Source organism: Phoxinus phoxinus (genome assembly GCF_949152265.1).
Source record: "Phoxinus phoxinus genome assembly, chromosome: 14".
In the NCBI taxonomy this organism is placed as follows: domain Eukaryota; kingdom Metazoa; phylum Chordata; class Actinopteri; order Cypriniformes; family Leuciscidae; genus Phoxinus; species Phoxinus phoxinus.
The window spans coordinates 33,808,771-33,835,685 of record NC_136889.1 but is presented as its reverse complement, the minus strand read 5'-3'; the positions used below and the strand labels follow the sequence as shown (position 1 = coordinate 33,835,685).

General features: G+C 43.3%; 1 protein-coding gene across 4 annotated transcripts in view; it reads left to right on the top strand.

Moving 5' to 3' along the window:
- Positions 1-26,915, top strand: part of LOC307010241 (neurexin-1a-like) — a 152,395-nt gene that overhangs the window by 85,942 nt on the left and 39,538 nt on the right. For all 4 annotated transcript variants that reach the window (XM_079634756.1, XM_079634753.1, XM_079634755.1 and 1 more), the window contains 5 exons: positions 2,206-2,328; positions 4,314-4,695; positions 10,951-11,141; positions 11,631-11,804; positions 16,358-16,477. In XM_079634756.1, the coding sequence (XP_079490882.1) occupies positions 2,206-2,328; positions 4,314-4,695; positions 10,951-11,141; positions 11,631-11,804; positions 16,358-16,477 (990 nt within the window). The remainder of the gene's footprint in view (positions 1-2,205; positions 2,329-4,313; positions 4,696-10,950; positions 11,142-11,630; positions 11,805-16,357; positions 16,478-26,915) is intronic.

Here is a 26,915-nt window from a genome sequence, read left to right as displayed (position 1 = left end):
CCAGTGGTTGACAGCTGGAACCTCCGAAGGTTCGGGACAAGGCATCCGCCTTGCAATTCTTGGTACCGGGTCGGTAGGTCACGGTGAAGTCGAACCGTGTGAAGAACAGAGCCCAACGGACTAGTCTTGGGTTGGGTTGCTTGGCTTCTCTGAGATATTCCAGGTTCCGGTGATCTGTGATGACTTTAAAGTGGTGGTGGTGGTGAGCTCCCTCCAGCCAGTGTCTCCATTCCTCCAAGGCCAGCTTGATCACCAGCAGCTCACGATTTCCAATATCATAAGTCTGCTCCGCCGGGGACAGCTTCTTGGAATAGAAGACACATGGATGGAGTCGAGGAGGCTCCAAACCCGGACCTGTAACGCTAGGATAGTACCGCTCCAAACCCGGTAGTAGAGGCGTCAACTTCGACCACGAATGGGAATTCTGGATTGGGGTGCACCAGGATTGGAGCGGTAACAAAGGCATTCTTCAGGCGTTGGAAGGCTTCTGTGGCCAAGGGGTTCCAGGACAAAGACTTGAGCCGGTTTCTGAGGAGTGAGGTGAAAGGTGAGCTGAGGAGACTGTAATTCTGGATTAATCTTTGATAAAAGATTGCGAAGCCTAGAAAGCGTTGGAGTACCTTTATAGTGACAGGTTGGGGCCAGTTGTGAATTGTGTCCACCTTCCTCTGGTTCATCTGGATACCTGGTTGGTTGATGATATATGTGGAACTCGCACTTCTCCAACTTGAGATGAGAGGTGGTGTTCTCTCAGCGTCGGCCAGGAACCTGATCTGCCGGCGATTTGATTTCGACCTGCAGATCAGGCTGGAAACCTGTATATTTATTTCTCCTGCTTCCTTTCCAAATTTACGGGAACCAATCACAAACTGGCTTATCCACCTGGCTTGCTATTGGTGGGTTTAACCCAATGACGATAGAGAAGTGCAAACTCTATCTGATTTACCCGTCTCTCGCACGACCCTCAATCCAATTCCGTTTAACCTCTCGACGATGCTCCATGGTTTCTTTAGTTTAGCAAACAAAACTCGAGTGGTTGTAAATACCACTCACTTTCATGTTTTTGTTTTTGCACAACCTGCAAAAATCGCTCGATGCCATTGCTGCTTCTGCAAACCGCTGATCAATGCTACATACCAACACGTTTGTTGACACGTTTCCTGCCTGGAGTTTTCGCATCGCTGATTGGTTAAAAGACTATCCAATTGCGTACAGAGTCATTTTAACTATGCCCGTTGATCACGCCTTTCGTGCAGTAGAAATACAGAGCAGACTCCCCAGACTAATGTTCAATCTTAAAAGATTGAGCTTGGTCTGGTGATAGCCAGACTATAGGACAAAGGCTCAACCCCTCGCTCATCTACCACAGGTTGTTTCGCCAAGTGTATAGTGAGCATGCAGATATCGGATATGGCAGTGTAAATGCGGCCTTAGTTTGTATCACCTGTTTTTATGTGTTCTGTTTCTGTTTTCTTTGTTCCCCATGTTCCCACTCATTTGATACCATAGTTTCTGATTGCGTTCATCACCTGTTTCTAGTTGAGTTGCTCATTATCTTGTGACTTTAAGCCCAGAGTTTAGTTCAGTTTTTTTCGTTCAGTATTGAATTTGTAATGTGTGCAAAGCAATTGCATTTGTTTTCTCACCATGTTTGTCTTCTGCCTGTGTTTTTCCATTTATTATAATTTTTGTCAATAAAGTAAAAAAGCTGCATCAAGATCCTCCTCTCCTCTCTCCTCTCCTGTTTACTGTCAATTCATATTTTTTCTAGCGTAGGGGTGGCATTAAATTACTTTACTTAATTTTTTTTACATATAATTACATATTTTTGGCATAAAAAATACGCTTACCATTTTATAAAAGCAATAAGCTTCTCCAGGTGTGCTGTTTGTGAATACAGTTTTGCACCTTATTGCTCACATATCTCAGAAAGTTTTGCAAGATGGCTCATATATGCCAAAATCTAGATTTAATTTGTGGATTTATTTCTTCATCATCATTACTGATGAAGATTTCAGGGATGTATGACTTGTGTGGTATAAACTTAGCACTGTTTTAAATGTTTAATATTTTGGGGGCATTTTTACTAAGGTGATAACATTATTACTAAATGTCAGTGTCGTCCACCTGTTGTTTTCAGCTTCTGTTCTTTTTTTCCATTGCTTTACGGGTGTGTGTTTATCTGTGATCTGGGCTGTCCCACAGGCAAGGGACCCGAGACCATGTTTGCTGGTCAGAATCTGAATGATAATGAATGGCACACAGTGCGAGTGATCCGGAGAGGGAAGAGTCTGAAGCTGTCTGTGGATGATTTGCCCACTGTGGAAGGTATCCTATTCTGTTTCCTCTTGTTCTTTTGCTTTATACTTACTGTTACAATGAGAGTTACACATTCTGACTATTTAGTTTACCTGTGGAAGTAATTTTAGATTATTATTTTTCAACATTGGCAGTACATTACTAATAATCTAGCAGTGCTATTCTTTCCTTGTCATATTTTCTTGAACAGTTTAATTAACATTGGTTAATTGTCTCATCATGACGCGGATGGAACGAGTCTTAAAAATCAGGTCCATCCAAGTTAATTTTCCAAATTTTCTTTCTGGAAAACACCTATTAAAATATCTACTTAAAGGCTTTTCACACTGTGATTAACACCGGGTTATCAACATTCTAAAGCCTCTTTTAACCCCGGGCAAAGGAACGTTTCACACTACGGGTTTCACTTTATTTTGATGCTCCCTTTAACACATTTTGTTGACTATAAGTAACGTTGCACCTGCATGTCTACTAGCCCTTATTAGAGTGTTAGTAGTGTATTAGGCCCCATCCACACTACTGCGTCTTCGTTTAGAAACGGAGACCTTTTGCTACATTTGCACCTCCCGTCCAGACTACAACGGCTAAAACGAAGACCTTAAACGGAGGAGTTTAGAAACGCTCCGACCCCGTTTTGTGTTTTGAATCTCCGGAGGGCGTTTTACTGAAGACGGTCAAAACGGAGGACTTTAGAAACGATGACGCAGAGGCTCACGCTCGGCTCTATGATTGGGTGTCATCAGTCATGGCGTATCCTTCCCTGATTCGTCAGCCACCCATCACTTGACCCGTCCCCGGGAAGAAAACATACCAAAACAGCCTGGACTACGTAACGTTAGTGACTGCAACATGGATAACGAATTACAAGCGTTACTGACGTTGATGTCTTTGCTAGCAGCTGTTGTGCAAGTAAATTCTGCATTTTACAATGCTATCACTGCCTACATGCGCCTGTTTTCAGTCGTTTTAATGTGGACGGAGATCAATTCTAATACGCAGCTAAACGCTGGTGTGGACGGAGATCGTATTCGTTTTAATTCTCTGTTTCTAAACTAAAACGCAGTAGTGTGGATAAGGCCTTAGTTGATAATGGTAGGGTTAGGGTTAGAATAAGTTGATGTACTTGCAAAGTTACTTATAGTCAGTAGAATGCCTTTTGGGAGACTATCACAATAAAGAGTTAGCAGTTAAGCAGACAGTTTACTAATACTCTAAAGAGAGTTAGTTGACATGTAGTTGCAAAGTTATAGTCAACAGAATGTTAAAAAGGGACCATCAATATAAAGTGTTACTCACACTTATAATTTAGAAGTGGGATTAACATAGAAGCAGGATTAGAGCGGATTTTACTCTGTTAACCCTGCGTTACGGCACCAAACTGAACAGTGTACAGTGTGAAAAGATGCACTGATGGAATGTTACGACTAGATGCTTCGCAGCCCACAGCCAATCACGTGCAATGTAAATGGTGACCGAAAACGCAACAATTGGAGTGAAGATAAGACTCATTCTCACCTTTATAATCCAAAAAGTCTGTTGAGGATAAACTTGATAGTAATGTCTGCAATTTATCATATGAGGACATGCAATGCTGAACCATTTATATAAACATATTGGATGCGGTGTTCGTCCAATCAGTGACACTGTCACCGCAAATATGCAAATAAGGATTTTAACCCTGGGTTCTGGAATGTACAGTTTGAAACTACAGTGAATGAACACCCAGGATTTATTGTTAACCCCCGGGTAAATTATGAGCAATGTGAAACATGAAGCAAGATAACCCAGGGTTTACAGTGATTAACTATTTCAAGTGTGAAAAGCCCTACAATAGGCATTATTGAGGTCCGCAAAAGTGATCAAGGTCACGTCCATATATTGTATGATAAGTTGATAAACTAATCACATGATAGGCCTAGTTGGAGTTTGTTGGCCTTTTTATGATCCACATGAAATAAACCTTTAATTTTTCTCAACACTCTGCCATGAAACAGGAGAGATACCAGGTGACCACACACAGCTGGAGTTTCATAACATAGAGACGGGGATCATTACAGAGAAACGCTACCAACCCGTCATGCCCTCCAACTTCATTGGGCATCTCCAGAGTCTGACATTTAATGGCAAGCCGTACATCGACCTCTGCAAGAACGGAGACATTGACTACTGTGAAGTGAACGCTGTGATCGGATTTAAGAACATCATTGCAGATCCAGTGACCTTCAAGTCCTGCTCAAGCTATGTGACTCTGAGCACACTACAGGCGTACTACTCCATGCACCTGTTCTTCCAGTTCAAGACCACCTCATCCGACGGACTCATCCTGTTTAATAGTGGAGATGGAAATGATTTCATAGCTGTAGAGCTGGTTAAGGGGTACGTTATGGAGAAACAGACATGAGCATTACAGTTAGATGCTCTTAGTTCTCATGGTTTAAGTGAATGTAATAATAAATTTATTAATCCAATCATTCATTCAATATCTTCATTCCCTTCCAAAATATTTTATAATCCTTGCAAATTAAAAAAAAGAGCAACATTTCTAAGTATGGAAATGTATCAATGTGCACAGGTTAGTAATAATTTTCCAATTATTATTATTATTATATTAGACCTATTTACTCAAATCGCATGATGATGTATATTTGAGTACCCGAATGACCCTAGGAGCTATGTTGTCCGGGGCTATATGCCCCTGGTAGGGTCTCCCAAGGCAAACAGGTCCTAGGCGACGGGTCAGACAAAGAGCGGTTCAAAAACCCTTATGATGGACAACAAAATAAGAACCGTGACGTCGCCCGGCATGGCGCAGCCGGGGCCCTACCCTGGAGCCAGGCCCAGGGTTGGGGCTCGTATGCGACCGCCTGGTGGCCGGGCCTCTCCCCACGGGGTCCGGCCGGGCTCAGCCCGAAAGAGCGACGTGGGGCCGCCTTCCCGTGGGCTCACCACCTGCAGGAGGGACAATAAGGGGCCGGTGCTTAGAGGATCGGGCGGCAGTCAAAGGCTGGGATCTCGACAACCCGAGATCCCTGGACACGGAAACTAGCTCTAGGGATGTGGAACGTCACCTCGCTGGCGGGGAAGGAGCCGGAGATTGTGCGTGAGGTTGAGAGGTTCCGACTAGAGATAGTCGGGATCACCTCTACGCACAGCTTGGGCTCTGGAACCACCCTTCTTGAGAGAGGATGGACTTTTCACCACTCTGGAGTTGCCCATGGTGAGAGGCGGCGGGCTGGTGTGGGTTTGCTTATAGCCCCCCAGCTCAGCCGCCATGTGTTGGAGTTTACCCCGGTGAACGAGAGGGTCGTATCCCTGCGCCTACGGGTCGGGGATAGGTCTCTCACTGTCGTGTGTGCCTACGGGCCAAACGGCAGTGTAGAGTACCCAGCCTTCTTGGAGTCTCTAGGAGGGTTGCTGGAAAGTGCTCCGACTGGGGACTCTGTCGTTCTACTGGGGGACTTCAACGCCCACGTGGGCAGCGACAGTGACACCTGGAGGGGCGTGATTGGGAGGAACGGCCCCCCTGATCTGAACCCGAGCGGTGTTCAGTTATTGGACTTCTGTGCCAGTTACAGTTTGTCCATAACGAACACCATGTTCAAGCATAAGGGTGTCCATCAGTACACGCGATGATCGACTTTGTGGTCGTTTCATCTGACCTCCGGCCGTATGTCTTGGACACTCGGGTGAAGAGAGGGGCGGAGCTGTCAACTGATCACCACCTGGTGGTGAGTTGGATCCGATGGCAGGGGAGGAAGCTGGACAGACTCGGCAGACCCAAGCGTACTGTAAGGGTCTGCTGGGAACGTTTGGCCGAGTCTCCTGGCAGAGAGATCTTCAACTCCCACTTCCGGCGGAACTTCGACCGGATCCTGAGGGAGGCTGGAGATATTGAGTCCGAGTGGACCATGTTCTCCACCTCCATTGTCGAAGCAGCCTCTCGGAGTTGTGGCCGTAAGGTCTCCGGTGCCTGTTGAGGCAGCAATCCCCGAACCCGGTGGTGGACACCGGTAGTAAGGGATGCCGTCAAGCTGAAGAAGGAGTCCTATCGGGCCTGGTTGGCTTGTGGGACTCCTGAGGCAGCTGGCAGGTACCGGTATGCCAAGCGGAGTGCAGCCCGGCTGGTTGTGGAGGCAAAAACTCGGGCCTGGGAGGAGTTCAGTGAGGCCATGGAGAAGGACTACCGGCTGGCCTCGAAGAGATTCTGGCAAACTGTCCGGCGCCCCAGGAGAGAGAAGCAGTGCCCCACCAACGCTGTTTACAGTGGAGGTGGGCAGCTGTTGACCTCAACTGGGGATGTAGTCGGACGGTGGAAGGAATACTTCGAGGATATCCTCAATCCCGCCGTCACGTCTTCTATTGAGGAAGCAGAGGCTGAGGGCCCAGAGGTGGATTCGTCCATCACCCAAGCTGAAGTCACCGAGGTAGTCAAGAAACTCCTCGGTGGCAAGGCACCGGGGGTGGATGAGATCCGCCCTGAGTACCTCAAGTCTCTGGATGTTGCGGGGCTGTCTTGGCTGACACGTCTCTGCAGCATCACGTGGCGGTCGGGGACAGTACCTCTGGGATGGCAGACCGGGGTGGTGGTCCCTCTTTTTAAGAAGGGTGACCGGAGGGTGTGTTAACTACAGGGGGATCACACTTCTCAGCCTCCCTGGGAAAGTCTATGCCAGGGTACTGGAGAGGAGAATACGGCCGATAGTAGAACCTCGGATTCAGGAGGAACAGTGCGGTTTTCGTCCCGGTCGTGGAACACTGGACCAGCTTTATACCCTCTACAGGGTGCTGGAGGGTTCATGGGAGTTTGGCCAACCAATCCACATGTGCTTTGTGGATTTGGAGAAGGCATTCGACTGTGTCCCTCGTGGTGTCCTGTGGAGGGTGCTCCGGGAGTATGGGGTCCGGGGCCCTTTGCTAAGGGCTATCCAGTCCCTATACGACAGGAGCAGGAACTTGGTTCGCATTGCCGGCAGTAAGTCAGACTTGTTCCCGGTGCATGTTGGACTCTGGCAGGGCTGCCCTTTGTCGCCGGTTCTGTTCATAATTTTTATTGACAGAATTTCTAGGCGCAGCCAGGGGCCGGAGGGTGTCCGGTTTGGGGACCACACGATTTCGTCTCTGCTCTTTGCGGATGATGTTGTCGTGCTGGCCCCTTCAAACCAGGACCTTCAGCATGCACTGGGACGGTTTGCAGCCGAGTGTGAAGCGGCTGGGATGAGAATCAACACCTCCAAATCCGAGGTCATGGTCCTCAGTCGGAAAAGGGTGGCCTGCCCACTTCAGGTTGGTGGATAGTTGCTGCCTCAAGTGGAGGAGTTTAAGTATCTTGGGGTCTTGTTCACGAGTGAGGGAAAGATGGAAGGGAGATTGACAGACGGATCGGTGCAGCTGCTGCAGTAATGCGGTCGATGTACCGGTCTGTCGTGGTGAAGAAAGAGCTGAGTCGCAAGGCGAAGCTCTCGATTTACCGGTCAATCTACGTTCCTACTCTCACCTGTGGTCATGAGCTTTGGGTCATGACCAAAAGAAAAAGATCCCGGATACAGGCGGCCGAAATGAGCTTTCTCTGCAGAGTGGCTGGGTGATCCCTTAGAGATAGGGTGAGGAGCTCGGCCACTTGGGAGGAGCTCAGAGTAGAGCCGCTGCTCCTCCACATCGAGAGGGGTCAGCTGAGGTGGCTCGGGCATCTGTTCCGGATGCCTCCTGGACACCTTCCTGGGAAGGTGTTCCGGGCGCGTCCCACCGGGAGGGACTATGTCTCCCGGCTGGCCTGGGAATGCCTCGGTGTCCCCCTGGAAGAGCTGGAGGAAGTGTCTGGGGAGAGGGAAGTCTGGGCATCTCTACTTAGACTGCTCCCCCCGCGACCCGGCCCCGGATAAGCGGAAGAAAATGGATGGATGGATAGACCTATTTATATTTAGATCTTTAAAATCATCCATATAATTGAAAGTCGAAGTGCTATCAGAATTGAAAATATTCATCTCTAACCAGTGATTTTATTTCTCAGAGGTTTGCCCTTCAACAGATCGGGAAACATAATAGAGGCATTGAGACAGAGATATTGAGCTGACAGTGTATAGAAAAATATGATAACACTTACTTAAAGTGTCACGTATGAGTGGCTGTAATGAATGCACAACGATGAATAAACAGGAACCGTCTTTATTTAACAAACAAACATGCAGGACAGTGCTAGAGAAGTCAGAAGCAGGATGACAGCCAGGATGATGGCCCATAGTGGAGTCGATGGAGGGAGGAGCCAAGAGCTAATGGGGCCGAGCGACGCTGAAGGTTCAGGTGGAGCATCCGAGGTGGAGTCAGGGTGCCAGCCGCTGGGATTGAGGAATAAGGTGGAGCCGGAGGGAAGGCAGAGCCTGACAAAGCCGAAGGGGTGGAGGGTCGAGGTGCAGCTGGAGACCCGGAAGTACTTGGCGTACGTAGAACAATGTCTGACCAAGGGGGAGCCGAAAGGGTGATGGTCCCAGGGGCAGAGGGAGGGATGAGTCAAGGTGGAGCCGACTGGTCACTGAGCAGAGATGGAATGATGGGCTTGGTGACTGGAGGCGGAACCAGGGGATCCTTGGGCTGATGCGGAGCTGGAGACTGGAAAACCTGAGGCGGATCAGTGGAGTAGAGTGGAACAAACAGAGGAGGAGCAGAGGGACTGAAGGCAAACAGCATAGTCAGGCCGAGGAACTGGTAGTCATTGAAAGAGAAGGTAGGAGAGGGAGGTTGGGTGGGATCTCTGTGCAGGACCAGTGGAGACACAGGAGACTTGGACATGGGCAGGACCAGCGGAGACACAAGAGACTTGGACATGGGCAGGACCAGTGGAGACACAGGAGACTTGGACATGGGCAGGACCAGTGGAGACACAGGAGACTTGGACATGGGCAGGACCAGTGGAGACACAAGAGACTTGGACATGGGCAGGACCAGTGGAGACACAGGAGACTTGGAGCTGGACAGGAACAGCAGGGATGGGAGACGCAGGGAAACACCCCCCTCAAATTCCATGACCTCGTACTCCAATAAACTCCCACTGGTATTGACGATGTAGCCGCCTCACACACCTGGTCAAGACTTTTCCTTTGGCTCGGGCTCCAGGGCGGTTCTTGTCTCAATCCTCTTTATCCTCAATGTGCAGCACGGCAGGCTCGGGGTCTCAGCTGTGATGGCCTCTGGCGTTAGCTCCGTGCAGTGTGTGGGCAGTGGCTGGCTGGGCTCTGGGTCCGGAGGGGGGCACATGGAGATCCGTTATTCACCAGGAAGACACACCAAGAAAACCACACAGCTAAAAAAGTCTATCCTTGGTGCGTTATTCTGTCATGTATGAGTGGCTGTAATGAAACCATGATGATGAATAAGCAGGTAGGGAAGCACTCGAGAAGTCACAGAAACTCAAACACATAATCATAAACGATATTGGAAAACTGAACAATTGAAACTGAGGGTTTAACTATAAGGGTGAGTAATCAACGTAAAACAGAACAGGTGCGTAACTTAAATTAACAACTATGGAGACTAACTAGGAACACAGGCTAACAGAAGCAGTGAGAACCAAACTAAAACACACTGAACCTAAACTGAACTAAACATAAATGTTACATAATGACTTTATGTACAATGCATTATAAAGATATTCATAATGTACGTTCAAATGCATTATAATATTTGCAGATTCCTTGTCAACCGAAATTGGTTGATTATCATGTGTTTTTATATTGATATTGATACAGTGATATTACAGAGATCGGTAACACTTTAGAATAATGGTCCGTCATTAATGAGTAACTATGTAGGAAGTAATGCAGGACTAATGAGTAGTTCTACATTAACACTTCAGCTACTACTATTAACTAATATAGAAACAAGCTTAACTAATCAGTAAGTAATATCAAATTTAGGACTAAGATAGTTCCTTATTAGGTAATCAATAATTACTTAGTGAGATTGGCATCATTAAGAACTAATAGGTAATTATGACAAATTATAAAGAATTACTAATTAATTACTAATCACAACATTAACTTGTCTGACACGTTAGCAATTGTATTTAAAAAAAAATAAAAGGTCATAAAATGCATCACTAATTACTCAAGTGTTACCTAGTCATTATGCAGGAACTACTAGTGATCTGGACCATTATTTTAAAGTGAAAAAATATGTTTTTCACTTTAAAATAATGGTCCAGATCACTAGTAGTTCCTGCATAGTGGCTAGGTAACACTTGAGTAATGATGCATTTTATGACTACATTCAGAGTAAAATTGATGACTGATTCTGTCTCAGACACACGATAATGATCTTTATAATTTGTCAGTTAGTTAATAGTTATTAATGAGGCTTATCTCATTAAGCAAATATTGATTACCTTATAAGGAACTATCTCTTAAATTTTCAATTACTTACTGATTAGTTAAGCTTGTTTCTATATTAGTTAATAGTAGTAGCTGAAGTGTTAATGTAGAACTACTCATTAGTCCTGCATTACTTCCTGCATAGATACTTATTAATGATGGACCATTATTCTAAAGTGTTACCCAGAGATCTTGTTTGTGATTTTTCTTTTCCATATTGGTAAAGTGTATTCAGCTTGCACCTGATAATGGATGTTACATCTTTGTTTAGCTACCTGCACTACGTCTCAGATCTGGGAAACGGTGCTCATCTCATCAAAGGAAACTCAAACAAACCTCTCAATGACAACCAGTGGCACAATGTCATTATCTCCAGAGAAACAAATAACCTGCACACTGTCAAAATCGACACCAAAGTCACCACCCAGAGCACTGTGGGGGCCAAACACCTCGACTTAAAAGGTACATTTCTCATTAGTGTTATTGTAACTTGTCAATTCATACAGCCGCTGTGACAAAGGGTTTTATCAATTACAAATATTTTTTAGATCCACAAATTAATTTTATACAATAATAAATGCATAATATATTATGTTCCTGTGTGAACTGATTTCATTTTAAAGTTTAGAGAGAGAGGATGAGTGGGATGTTAACAAAGTACAGGTGAAACTAGAAAAAATACAATATGGTGCAAAAGTTCATTAATTTCAGTAATTCAACTTAAAAGGTGAAACTAATATATTATAAGCCATAATCATCAAAATTATAACAAATAAAGGCTTGAAATATCTCACTTTGCATGTAATGAGTGTAATATAATATATTAGTTTCACCTTTTAAGTTCAATTACTGAAATAATGAACTTTTGCACCATATTGTATTTTTTCTAGTTTTCTATTTATCTATATCATTATGAACATTATGCTCTCTCTTTTTTGTCTCTCTTTGTAGGTGATCTTTATATTGCTGGTGTTCCCGAAGAGATGTACAAAGATTTACCCAAGTTAGTTCACGCAAAGGAAGGATTTCAAGGCTGTTTGGCATCTGTGGATCTGAACGGCCGTTTGCCAGACCTGATGTCAGAAGCACTGGCCTGTGTTGGACAGATTGAGAGAGGATGTGAAGGTGAAAACATCTTTTTTCTTTCTCTGTAATATGCAGAATAATGCAATAATTATTGATGCTAGAAGATCTGATCACCCTCTCAGGGTTTATTTTGCAACCATGGCCTGCGGAGTCTAGATACATTATTACTTAAATGTCCACAGGGGTATGGTGGCCCACTAGTGTACAACACAACGCAATTCAATAAGCAAACATAAGTTCACAACATAACAGAAATAATAAATAACACAAATAAAACAAGCCACAGCATGACAAAATCAAGCCACAACACAATGGAAATGCTCCCGACTCGGCTATCGGAGCTCTGTAAAGTTAGTTTAAAGGATAATTCCGGTATTTAACACCTTGAGTCTATATTGTAGTTTGTTTTGGATGAACAAGAGTGGTGGACAACATTTGTTTGACAATGGTTCCTCTCTCGAGTTTTTGACTATAATAGAATTGGCCATGGACCCATTTAACATTGGAGTCAATGCGCATGTCCGAAAATGTCATTAAAACAGCCAATAATGTTCGTTTACAAAACTGTTAAACTCACCGAGTGATTAGTGAATTCCAGTGCCGTGACTGAGACCATGGACCCATGTTAAATGGGTCCATGGCCAATTCTATTATAGTCAAAAACTCGAGAGAGGAACCATTGTCAAAAAAATGTTGTCCACCACTCTTGTTCATCCAAAACAAACTACAATATAGACTCAAGGTGTTAAATACCGGAATTATCCTTTAAAGTTAGCACAAGATATCAATACCACAAGTTTAAACAGTTATGTAACCATTGTATATCGACATGAAATATTAATTCTAAATCACATACGTGATATAGCTGCATATTTATACTTAAGAAGGCTTTGTCGTGCTACCACGGCAAAGAATGCCTAAGGGAACGTCTGCCAGTTCCACCAAGTGGTTAAAACGTATAATTTGTATTAATTAAGGTGACTTTTAAAGGGGCTATGTGTATTTTTCAGCGGCATCTAGCGGTGATGTTTCAGATTGCAACCAATACGTTTACAAGCGAGTGCTCGTGCGCATGCTTTTTTTGTTTCTTATTATTATGTGGAGTTTGTGTTGGAGTCTGTGTTGTGCTGGGATCAGGTCGTTTCTTAGTATTAGCAGACTCCATGTCATAAAGTTGCAGTGTCGTCGCTGTTGAGTGCAAAGTCAGTAGACGAGGCGAGAGGCGAGACGCTCGGGAGTGCATGCTGGTCTCAGTCACGGCACTGGATTTCGCGACAAATGCGACCCGGAGCCTTAGAAATAGGAATACTTGCTTTCAGAGGTAATAGCAAAACCCGCCAAATGGATCATTTTATTGTGAGATTACAACCCCTTCACACACAAGCAATACAAAATTGATTAATTTTAGTTGAAAAACTACACATAGCACCTTTAACATTTGAACATGTTCAAATTCCAAATCTTGTAGTAGGTTCTTATTGGTAAGACTGACTTACTACTGGTGAAATTTTGCCAATACCTCCCTTCATGTATGTAACCCCCCCCTTTTCTTACTGTTAATATCTGTATCCATTAAAAAAAAAAAAAAAGCCTATAGACTACGGTTTTCACAGACTTGCGTTTTTTTTTTGTAGTTTATACGGAGATAAGAGTGTTAAGTTTCAAAAGCATTTTGAAACCAGTTTTCAAAAGTTTGTGTTTCCAGGCCACCGAAATGCCTGTAAATGAATGACCAAAACGCATAAAAAGTCTCTTCCATTTTTAGTTGAAAACAGTGTCGTGTGAACGGCCCGTGGTTTACTCAGTTTCCCTCAGTAAGCATTCTACACTCTCAGTATTATTGCTGTTGTCAAGAGATGAGTTGTGTCTGTCATGCCATAGATGTTCATTATGTCTCATGCAAATGCAGAAGTCTTCAGTGTCTGCCGGAAACACTCTTAAATGGATAGAATGATTTCTGCTGAGTTGCTGCATGAAATCTACTTTACATAGACAGTGTTAAACCACAAACATGCATATTTCATTCTGTTTTCATTACATTCCTATTTTACATAAATGACACATTGACCTTTTTCTTGGCAGCTGCTTTGTCCTTGTTCGGAAGTCCTCGCTCCTCGTACTGTATCTGGGTGTTTCTCAATTCATTATTGATGAATTCTCATTTCCTTTCCTTGCGTCCTTGCTCCTCTCTCTCTCTTAAGATTCAAGGGCAACATGTAAGCAAAGGAAACAAGGTGGAGGAAGAAGTTGTGCACAAGGGAACCGTATGCCTGCATGTTGTTAAATGTTAATTAAGATATTCATGTGACATGTCATTAGGGTATTGAGAAGCACACCATGCGTAAGGGCACAAGTGTTTTTTATTGGTCCATCTGGAATGAAGAAACCAAGAGCGCTTTTGAGGATGAAATAATAACTGGGTTTGCCAAATTTTACCACATTTTTACTGGGTTTGCCAAAGGTTAGTACCATCCAATCTTTTTTTTGCTTGAGACAGCTGCACCATTAAATGACTGGATGGGAACTTTCTAATCACCAGTATTCCAGGATTGCATCTTAGATGTGACCAAAACCTGGGAAAAACCATTCACAGGTCCCAATTACCGATTCAATGCGTTTTTGGTGATGGATGTGGCAAATCAGACAAATCAGATAGCTATCCGATCAGTCACATGAAGTGAGCAGGTGTAAACAGGCTCTGAGTATAAATGTGTATTATAGTAAGTTGGAGGCGTGGCCTTAGCCAATCAGAGCTTCAAGAGCACTTTTTAAAGTCCCCCTGTGGTGTAAATCCAGCGTTTAATGTAGTTTATGTGTGTATGTGGTGTTATTAATCTGCTTTAACACAAGCCATGTGTAAGTTCATAAGTGGACAGCATTGCTGAGTATTTTCTGCTTAAAACTGCAGTGAACCAAAGACAGTCTCAAACACACGGTTTGAAATCGCTGGTGTTTCTGACGTCACACACTACCTTATAACCAATCAGATCAACGTGTGATCGTCAACCAGTGGATCTCTGAGTGAGTGAGTGAGTGGAGGCGGGGCTCATTTGCATATTCATAGAACTGCGCATACTAAATTAGGCAAGGGTGTCGAGTTACATTCAAGATATTTTAAGCCATGAAGAAATTTTTTTCAAGGAAAATATGTAATTTTGGTGATCAAAGATTCCAATTTTAAGGGATGAAATGATTGACTGCAGGGGGTCTTTAAAGGACGTATCTCTCATATAGTGGTCTGTGTCCCGGACGATATACTTATCAGAACATCTTGTGCCGCTAACACCCTAAACATGCACTGAAGACTTGTACTCCACTGAAAACTACTCTTAAAATGTGTGGTTGTTTTTGGTAACACTTTATTTTGATAGTCCACTTTAGACATTCTACTAACTATAAGTAACTTTGCAACTACATGTCAACTAACTTTCATTAGAGAATTAGTAGACTGTCTGTTTAATATCTGCTAACACTTTATTTTGTTAGTCCTCCAACACTGACTATTAACTTTGCAACTACAAGTCAACTAATTATCCTAACCCGAACCCTAACCTAACAATCTACTGACAGTCTACTACAGGCTATTAATACACTAATGAGAGTTAGTTGACATGTAGTTGTAAAGTTACTTATAGTTAGTAGAACGTCTAAAGTGGACTATCGAAATAAAGTGGAACCAAATATTTGTGTGAGACATACAATTCTTCCCGATTAATATGGTCTCTCATCATTTATGCTGTGCATATTTACTCACTTACTTAATATTTATTAGGGCCCAAGCCTTGAAAAGGAGAAGGCCCTATTGTTTTCCTTAGGATTCTTCTTCTTCTTCTTTATTATTATTATTATTTTACTACCTTTTGGGCACTTTTGGGGGCCTTAACGTGCTCAAAAACTCTTGAAACTTTGCACAAATGTCAGAACCCGCGGCCATCAGGGCCGCGCTGAAGCTGGTACCCGGGCGTGGCAGAGGGGCTCGGCAGCGCCCCCTGGAATGGGATTCAAAAACATGTCCATATATCAAACACGCTTGCATGTAATAATATTTAAGTATTTATATTTATTGATTTACTTAAATCAGTATTCTCCATCAACATTATTGTACCACATCTTTTTGGTAAAAGTTGGTATCTTTGCATGTTTTTCTCTTTGTATTATATTCCTTTTATTAAAAAAAAATCTAATTATTCATTTAAATGTTAGTACACTCAGTTAAAGACACTCAGTATAAAGTGGGACCAAGTTTGGTTTTATAGTAGTTAATGCGTTAATAACAAAGCATCATGTAATAACATAATTTTAAAAGTATATTTTAGTTTGTATTCATCAGTCACATGTGTTCTTTGTCTTTGTTTCCCGCCACTCATCTGTTGCCATGGACACTAACCATTAATCTCAGCGGCTCATCGTTCAGTTCATCACCACTGTGTATTTCAGTTCCTCCTCGTTCACGCATCAGTTGTTTATGTTAGTGCACGCTGTTTCGCCTTTAATAAATCCTGTCTTTATCTTTTTCTTCATCTTGTGACAATTACATTATGAGTGTAATAAAGTGTGTTTGCGGCGCCTGATGTCTGACGGTGTTCCTGTAGGGCCCAGCACGACCTGTCAGGAGGACTCCTGTGGGAACCAGGGCGTCTGTCTCCAGCAGTGGGAGGGCTTCAGCTGCGACTGCAGTATGACCACTTACGGAGGACCTCTGTGTAATGATGGTGAGTGAGGATGTTTCGCATCATATTTTAAAAAGCCTGCTTGATATGTGGTGTTGTTAAACTGAAATCACATCCGGGGTAATAATGATGAGGTAACCACACACATATTTGTGTAGTTGACTGTGGATTATCATATGGACGCTTTGACATGTTCAGTGTGGACAGCTGCAAGTCATGTCAAATACAGCGGCTGGTGTAGACAGTGTTCTGTGCTGCTAATCAACATTTGGTTTTCACTGCTGGACAATCTAGCGAGAGCAGAGTTTAAAACTTTTGCAATTACTACAGTAATTCAGTGTGGTATGACAAATTAATTTGATGAAATTAATGATTGAACAAATATTAAAAATAGCGTTGCATTAACCCTCTGGGTTCTCTATATGTTTTGCGCGTGTGGGTGTGGTCACATTAAAACTAGTGAGCAAGGGTTTGAGAAACTGGATATCTTGTTGGTTGTATACAAATTACTTAAACAGAATATTTGTTTTCATTTTGAATCAGATCATTTAAAACTGCACACTTAAATGTTTATAAATATATAGAGCTCATAAATGTGTGACAAGTATTCGCTGAGTTTTGTTTGTTTAGAGACGTGCTCAAGAAAAAAAGTTCACGAGACGGAGAGGCAGAAAGCACACCCTGTTTAATTTCTTTATTTTACAAAAGCACAACGTTTTGTTTTGATTGTAAGTGGACACATACAAAAATAGACATCTCACAGATTATTTTTTCATATTTCTTAAGTCTGTATGACCATATATGACGGAGTATTTTAAGTCTATGTTGCTGCTATGTAAAAAAAAACAGCAGAACACGCCCGCGCATTTGCCGACCCCAGAGGGTTAAATTAATTTGAGATTAAAAGAAATCTGCTTGCACAGTTGTAAAAAAGTTGCATAATTATGTTTATAATATTCCATGTCATGTCATCCATTTACAATTTATGAACTCTTTTGTAGAGATTCAACCTGTAAAAAATTATTTGCTTTTTGAGAGTATTACACATGGAAGATTTCACAACACAAAAGCATAAAACAGTGAAATCACAAAACAAAGCTCAACCAAATGTGCCGTTTCTGAAAAAACAAAAGAATTTTTTTTTTTTTTTTTGCTGTATTTCAGACACGCTATTAACTAGAATACCAAAGATTGTTTGTGAGTGGTTGTTTAGAGTTTAGAGTATTTTCGATTGGAGGGAAATGGTTTCATTTAACGCAGTAAACTCACTGTTCTTCAGCACAGAGGGATGTTCTGCTGGTGTCAGTGTGATGAAGCTCTGCTGTATCGTCTGTCACCACATGAGGGCACACACAACACTTACTGAATCACACCATCTCCAAACACTGACAGCATGTCTTTCTGCAGCCTTCATGTTAGAGTTGCACAAAGGGTTCATATACTCCCTGGTGGTTGAAAGTCAGTTTTGAGCCGAGGAAATTAATTTAAACGTCTTAATCGTTGATTTCAGCTTGTAGCCTGAAATGAAACCGTGAAATGAGCATCAACACTGTGGAAATGCAGACAACCAGCGGTAGATCTGAATCCCACTCTGTAGTTATGAACTGTAATGAAGCATGTGTGCTCAGAAAAGAGGGAATTATGTTCATCATATTTCTTCTTATTCAGGAAGGGTGAGATTTCTTCATAAGAACTTTTCACATTAGAAATAGCTAACCTGGGTGTTTCTAAAACACAGGGTAAAAAAATCCTAGGTAAGTTCTTGCTTCATGTTTCACATTGCTAATAATTTCCCTTACCTTATAAGCAGTGTTTAAAATTAAAATAAACCGGGGTTAAGCACAATGTAAAAAGCCTTGTAGAGTCCCTCACACTATGTTTACATGCAACCAAACAATCAGTTTATAAGATTGATGGCTCAGTCATCAATTGATCGTTTGATCGGGCTTCATCATCATAAAATTTAGGTCCGATTGAAGTATCTTGATTGAATCTTAAAGGGATAGCTCACCCAAAAATGAAAATTCAGTCATTATTTACTCACCCTAACATCGTTCTAAACCCGTAAGACTTTTGTTCATCTACGTTTGAGCTTCAGCAGTTTCTGCAAGAACCAATGAGGTTCATTCTCGTGTTACGCATCACGTTTGAGCTTCTGCAAGAACCAATGAGGTTCATTCTCGTGTTACGCATCACGTTTGAGCTTCTCAAGAACCAATGAGGTTCATTCTCGTGTTACGCATCACGTTTGATCTTCAGCAAGAACCAATGAGGTTCATTCTCGTGTTTCGCAGCACGTTTGAGCTTCAGCAAGAACCAATGAGGATCATTCTCGTGTTACGCAGCACGTTTGAGCTTCTGCAAGAACCAATGAGGTTCATTCTCGTGTTACTCAGCACGTTTGATCTTCAGCAAGAACCAATGAGGTTCATTCTCCTGTTACGCATCACGTTTGATCTTCAGCAAGAACCAATGAGGTTCATTCTCGTGTTACGCATCACGTTTGAGCTTCAGCAAGAACCAATGAGGTTCATTCTCGTGTTACGCATCACGTTTGATCTTCAGCAAGAACCAATGAGGTTCATTCTCGTGTTACGCATCACGTTTGAGCTTCAGCAAGAACCAATGAGGTTCATTCTCGTGTTACGCATCACGTTTGATCTTCAGCAAGAACCAATGAGGTTCATTCTCGTGTTACGCATCACGTTTGAGCTTCAGCAAGAACCAATGAGGTTCATTCTCGTGTTACGCATCACGTTTGATCTTCAGCAAGAACCAATGAGGTTCATTCTCGTGTTACGCATCACGTTTGAGCTTCAGCAAGAACCAATGAGGTTCATTCTCGTGTTACGCATCACGTTTGATCTTCAGCAAGAACCAATGAGGTTCATTCTCATGTTACGCATTACGTTTGAGCTTCAGCAAGAACCAATGAGGTTCATTCTCGTGTTACGCATCACGTTTGAGCTTCTGCAAGAACCAATGAGGTTCATTCTCGTGTTACGCAGCACGTTTGAGCTTCAGCAAGAACCAATGAGGATCATTCTCATGTTACGCAGCACGTTTGAGCTTCAGCAAGAACCAATGAGGTTCATTCTCATGTTACGCAGCATGTTTGAGCTTCAGCAAGAACCAATGAGGATCATTCTCATGTTACGCAGCACGTTTGAGCTTCAGCAAGAACCAATGAGGTTCATTCTCGTGCTACGCATCAAATTTGAGCTTCAGCAAGAACCAATGAGGTTCATTCTCATGTTACGCAGCACGTTTGAGCTTCAGCAAGAACCAATGAGGTTCATTCTCGTGCTACGCATCAAATTTGAGCTTCAGCAAGAACCAATGAGGATCATTCTCATGTTACTCAGCACGTTTGAGCTTCAGCAAGAACCAATGAGGTTCATTCTCGTGTTACGCAGCACGTTTGAGCTTCAGCAAGAACCAATGAGGTTCATTCTCGTGTTACGCAGCACGTTTGAGCTTCTGCAAGAACCAATGAGGTTCATTCTCGTGTTACGCAGCACGTTTGAGCTTCAGCAAGAACCAATGAGGTTCATTCTCGTGTTACGCAGCACGTTTGAGCTTCAGCAAGAACCAATGAGGTTCATTCTCATGTTACGCGTCACGTTTGAGCTTCAGCAAGAACCAATGAGGTTCATTCTCATGTTACGCATCACGTTTGAGCTTCAGCAAGAACCAATGAGGTTCATTCTCATGTTACGCATCACGTTTGAGCTTCAGCAAGAACCAATGAGGTTCATTCTCGTGTTATGCAGCACGTTTTAGCTTCAGCAAGAACCAATGAGGTTCATTCTCGTGTTACGCATCACGTTTGAGCTTCAGCAAGAACCAATGAGGTTCATTCTCATGTTATGCATCACGTTTGAGCTTCAGCAAGAACCAATGAGGTTCATTCTCGTGTTTCGCAGCACGTTTGAGCTTCAGCAAGAACCAATGAGGATCATTCTCGTGTTACGCAGCACGTTTGAGCTTCTGCAAGAACCAATGAGGTTCATTCTCGTGTTACTCAGCACGTTTGATCTTCAGCAAGAACCAATGAGGTTCATTCTCCTGTTACGCATCACGTTTGATCTTCAGCAAGAACCAATGAGGTTCATTCTCGTGTTACGCATCACGTTTGAGCTTCAGCAAGAACCAATGAGGTTCATTCTCGTGTTACGCATCACGTTTGATCTTCAGCAAGAACCAATGAGGTTCATTCTCGTGTTACGCATCACGTTTGAGCTTCAGCAAGAACCAATGAGGTTCATTCTCGTGTTACGCATCACGTTTGATCTTCAGCAAGAACCAATGAGGTTCATTCTCGTGTTACGCATCACGTTTGAGCTTCAGCAAGAACCAATGAGGTTCATTCTCGTGTTACGCATCACGTTTGATCTTCAGCAAGAACCAATGAGGTTCATTCTCGTGTTACGCATCACGTTTGAGCTTCAGCAAGAACCAATGAGGTTCATTCTCGTGTTACGCATCACGTTTGATCTTCAGCAAGAACCAATGAGGTTCATTCTCATGTTACGCATTACGTTTGAGCTTCAGCAAGAACCAATGAGGTTCATTCTCGTGTTACGCATCACGTTTGAGCTTCTGCAAGAACCAATGAGGTTCATTCTCGTGTTACGCAGCACGTTTGAGCTTCAGCAAGAACCAATGAGGATCATTCTCATGTTACGCAGCACGTTTGAGCTTCAGCAAGAACCAATGAGGTTCATTCTCATGTTACGCAGCATGTTTGAGCTTCAGCAAGAACCAATGAGGATCATTCTCATGTTACGCAGCACGTTTGAGCTTCAGCAAGAACCAATGAGGTTCATTCTCGTGCTACGCATCAAATTTGAGCTTCAGCAAGAACCAATGAGGTTCATTCTCATGTTACGCAGCACGTTTGAGCTTCAGCAAGAACCAATGAGGTTCATTCTCGTGCTACGCATCAAATTTGAGCTTCAGCAAGAACCAATGAGGATCATTCTCATGTTACTCAGCACGTTTGAGCTTCAGCAAGAACCAATGAGGTTCATTCTCGTGTTACGCAGCACGTTTGAGCTTCAGCAAGAACCAATGAGGTTCATTCTCGTGTTACGCAGCACGTTTGAGCTTCTGCAAGAACCAATGAGGTTCATTCTCGTGTTACGCAGCACGTTTGAGCTTCAGCAAGAACCAATGAGGTTCATTCTCGTGTTACGCAGCACGTTTGAGCTTCAGCAAGAACCAATGAGGTTCATTCTCATGTTACGCGTCACGTTTGAGCTTCAGCAAGAACCAATGAGGTTCATTCTCATGTTACGCATCACGTTTGAGCTTCAGCAAGAACCAATGAGGTTCATTCTCATGTTACGCATCACGTTTGAGCTTCAGCAAGAACCAATGAGGTTCATTCTCGTGTTATGCAGCACGTTTTAGCTTCAGCAAGAACCAATGAGGTTCATTCTCGTGTTACGCATCACGTTTGAGCTTCAGCAAGAACCAATGAGGTTCATTCTCATGTTATGCATCACGTTTGAGCTTCAGCAAGAACCAATGAGGTTCATTCTCGTGTTACGCATCACGTTTGAGCTTCAGCAAGAACCAATGAGGTTCATTCTCATGTTACGCATCACGTTTGATCTTCAGCAAGAACCAATGAGGTTCATTCTCGTGTTATGCATCACGTTTGAGCTTCAGCAAGAACCAATGAGGTTCATTCTCGTGTTACACATCACGTTTGAGCTTCAGCAAGAACCAATGAGGTTCATTCTCATGTTACGCATCACGTTTGAGCTTCAGCAAGAACCAATGAGGTTCATTCTCATGTTACGCATCACGTTTGAGCTTCTGCAAGAACCAATGAGGTTCATTCTCGTGTTACGCAGCACGTTTGAGCTTCAGCAAGAACCAATGAGGTTCATTCTCATGTTACGCATCACGTTTGAGCTTCTGCAAGAACCAATGAGGTTCATTCTCGTGTTACGCAGCACGTTTGATCTTCAGCAAGAACCAATGAGGTTCATTCTCGTGTTACGCATCACGTTTGAGCTTCTGCAAGAACCAATGAGGTTCATTCTCGTGTTACGCATCACGTTTGAGCTTCAGCAAGAACCAATGAGGTTCATTCTCGTGTTACGCATCACGTTTGAGCTTCAGCAAGAACCAATGAGGTTCATTCTCGTGTTATGCAGCACGTTTGAGCTTCAGCAAGAACCAATGAGGTTCATTCTCGTGTTACGCATCACGTTTGAGCTTCAGCAAGAACCAATGAGGTTCATTCTCGTGTTATGCAGCACGTTTGAGCTTCAGCAAGAACCAATGAGGTTCATTCTCGTGTTACGCATCACGTTTGAGCTTCTCAAGAACCAATGAGGTTCATTCTCGTGTTACGCATCACGTTTGATCTTCAGCAAGAACCAATGAGGTTCATTCTCATGTTACGCATCACGTTTGAGCTTCAGCAAGAACCAATGAGATTCATTCTCGTGTTACGCAGCACGTTTGAGCTTCAGCAAGAACCAACGAGGTTCATTCTCATGTTACGCAGCACGTTTGAGCTTCAGCAAGAACCAATGAGGTTCATTCTCGTGTTACGCATCACGTTTGAGCTTCAGCAAGAACCAATGAGGATCATTCTCGTGTTACGCATCACGTTTGAGCTTCTTCAAGAACCAATGAGGATCATTCTCGTGTTACGCATCACGTTTGAGCTTCAGCAAGAACCAACGAGGTTCATTCTCATGTTACGCAGCACGTTTGAGCTTCAGCAAGAACCAATGAGGTTCATTCTCGTGTTACGCATCACGTTTGAGCTTCTGCAAGAACCAATGAGGTTCATTCTCGTGTTTCGCAGCACGTTTGATCTTCAGCAAGAACCAATGAGGTTCATTCTCGTGTTACGCATCACGTTTGAGCTTCAGCACGAACCAATGAGGATTATTCTCGTGTTACGCATCACGTTTGAGCTTCAGCAAGAACCAATGAGGTTCATTCTCGTGTTACGCATCACGTTTGATCTTTAGCAAGAACCAATGAGGTTCATTCTCGTGTTACGCAGCACGTTTGATCTTTAGCAAGAACCAATGAGGTTCATTCTCGTGTTAAACATCACGTTTGAGCTTCTGCAAGAACCAATGAGGTTCATTCTCGTGTTACGCATCACGTTTGAGCTTCTGCAAGAACCAATGAGATTCATTCTCGTGTTACGCATCACGTTTGAGCTTCTGCAAGAACCAATGAGGTTCATTCTCGTGTTACGCATCACGTTTGAGCTTCAGCAAGAACCAATGAGGTTCATTCTCGTGTTACGCATCACGTTTGAGCTTCAGCAAGAACCAATGAGGTTCATTCTCGTGTTAAACATCACGTTTGATCTTCAGCAAGAACCAATGAGGTTCATTCTCGTGTTACGCATCACGTTTGAGCTTCTGCAAGAACCAATGAGGTTCATTCTCGTGTTACGCATCACGTTTGAGCTTCAGCAAGAACCAATGAGGTTCATTCTCGTGTTACGCATCACGTTTGATCTTCAGCAAGAACCAATGAGGTTCATTCTCGTGTTACGCATCACGTTTGAGCTTCTGCAAGAACCAATGAGGTTCATTCTCGTGTTACGCATCACGTTTGAGCTTCAGCAAGAACCAATGAGGTTCATTCTCATGTTACGCATCACGTTTGATCTTCAACAAGAACCAATGAGGTTCATTCTCGTGTTACACATCACGTTTGAGCTTCTGCAAGAACCAATGAGGTTCATTCTCGTGTTACGCATCACGTTTGAGCTTCAGCAAGAACCAATGAGATTCATTCTCGTGTTACGCATCACGTTTGAGCTTCAGCAAGAACCAATGAGGTTCATTCTCGTGTTACGCATCACGTTTGAGCTTCAGCAAGAACCAATGAGGTTCATTCTCGTGTTACGCATCACGTTTGAGCTTCTGCAAGAACCAATGAGGTTCATTCTCGTGTTACGCATCACGTTTGAGCTTCAGCAAGAACCAATGAGGTTCATTCTCGTGTTACGCATCACGTTTGATCTTCAGCAAGAACCAATGAGGTTCATTCTCGTGTTACACATCACGTTTGATCTTCAGCAAGAACCAATGAGGTTCATTCTCGTGTTACGCATCACGTTTGAGCTTCTGCAAGAACCAATGAGGTTCATTCTCGTGTTACGCATCACGTTTGATCTTCAGCAAGAACCAATGAGGTTCATTCTCGTGTTACGCATCAGGTTTGATCTTCAGCAAGAACCAATGAGGTTCATTCTCGTGTTACGCAGCACGTTTGATCTTCAGCAAGAACCAATGAGGTTCATTCTCGTGTTACGCATCACGTTTGAGCTTCTGCAAGAACCAATGAGGTTCATTCTCGTGTTACGCATCACGTTTGATCTTCTCAAGAACCAATGAGGTTCATTCTCGTGTTACGCATCACGTTTGATCTTCAGCAAGAACCAATGAGGTTCATTCTCGTGTTATGCAGCACGTTTGAGCTTCAGCAAGAACCAATGAGGTTCATTCTCGTGTTACGCATCACGTTTGAGCTTCAGCAAGAACCAATGAGGTTCATTCTCGTGTTACGCATCACGTTTGAGCTTCTGCAAGAACCAATGAGGTTCATTCTCGTGTTACGCATCACGTTTGAGCTTCAGCAAGAACCAATGAGGTTCATTCTCGTGTTACGCATCACGTTTGATCTTCAGCAAGAACCAATGAGGTTCATTCTCGTGTTACACATCACGTTTGATCTTCAGCAAGAACCAATGAGGTTCATTCTCGTGTTACGCATCACGTTTGAGCTTCTGCAAGAACCAATGAGGTTCATTCTCGTGTTACGCATCACGTTTGATCTTCAGCAAGAACCAATGAGGTTCATTCTCGTGTTACGCATCAGGTTTGATCTTCAGCAAGAACCAATGAGGTTCATTCTCGTGTTACGCAGCACGTTTGAGCTTCTCAAGAACCAATGAGGTTCATTCTCGTGTTACGCATCACGTTTGAGCTTCAGCAAGAACCAATGAGGTTCATTCTCATGTTACGCATCACGTTTGATCTTCAACAAGAACCAATGAGGTTCATTCTCGTGTTACACATCACGTTTGAGCTTCTGCAAGAACCAATGAGGTTCATTCTCGTGTTACGCATCACGTTTGAGCTTCAGCAAGAACCAATGAGATTCATTCTCGTGTTACGCATCACGTTTGAGCTTCAGCAAGAACCAATGAGGTTCATTCTCGTGTTACGCATCACGTTTGAGCTTCAGCAAGAACCAATGAGGTTCATTCTCGTGTTACGCATCACGTTTGAGCTTCTGCAAGAACCAATGAGGTTCATTCTCGTGTTACGCATCACGTTTGAGCTTCAGCAAGAACCAATGAGGTTCATTCTCGTGTTACGCATCACGTTTGATCTTCAGCAAGAACCAATGAGGTTCATTCTCGTGTTACACATCACGTTTGATCTTCAGCAAGAACCAATGAGGTTCATTCTCGTGTTACGCATCACGTTTGAGCTTCTGCAAGAACCAATGAGGTTCATTCTCGTGTTACGCATCACGTTTGATCTTCAGCAAGAACCAATGAGGTTCATTCTCGTGTTACGCATCAGGTTTGATCTTCAGCAAGAACCAATGAGGTTCATTCTCGTGTTACGCAGCACGTTTGATCTTCAGCAAGAACCAATGAGGTTCATTCTCGTGTTACGCATCACGTTTGAGCTTCTGCAAGAACCAATGAGGTTCATTCTCGTGTTACGCATCACGTTTGATCTTCTCAAGAACCAATGAGGTTCATTCTCGTGTTACGCATCACGTTTGATCTTCAGCAAGAACCAATGAGGTTCATTCTCGTGTTATGCAGCACGTTTGAGCTTCAGCAAGAACCAATGAGGTTCATTCTCGTGTTACGCATCACGTTTGAGCTTCAGCAAGAACCAATGAGGTTCATTCTCGTGTTACGCATCACGTTTGAGCTTCTGCAAGAACCAATGAGGTTCATTCTCGTGTTACGCATCACGTTTGAGCTTCAGCAAGAACCAATGAGGTTCATTCTCGTGTTACGCATCACGTTTGATCTTCAGCAAGAACCAATGAGGTTCATTCTCGTGTTACACATCACGTTTGATCTTCAGCAAGAACCAATGAGGTTCATTTTCGTGTTACGCATCACGTTTGAGCTTCTGCAAGAACCAATGAGGTTCATTCTCGTGTTACGCATCACGTTTGATCTTCAGCAAGAACCAATGAGGTTCATTCTCGTGTTACGCATCAGGTTTGATCTTCAGCAAGAACCAATGAGGTTCATTCTCGTGTTACGCAGCACGTTTGATCTTCAGCAAGAACCAATGAGGTTCATTCTCGTGTTACGCATCACGTTTGAGCTTCAGCAAGAACCAACGAGGTTCATTCTCATGTTACGCAGCACGTTTGAGCTTCAGCAAGAACCAATGAGGTTCATTCTCGTGTTACGCATCACGTTTGAGCTTCTGCAAGAACCAATGAG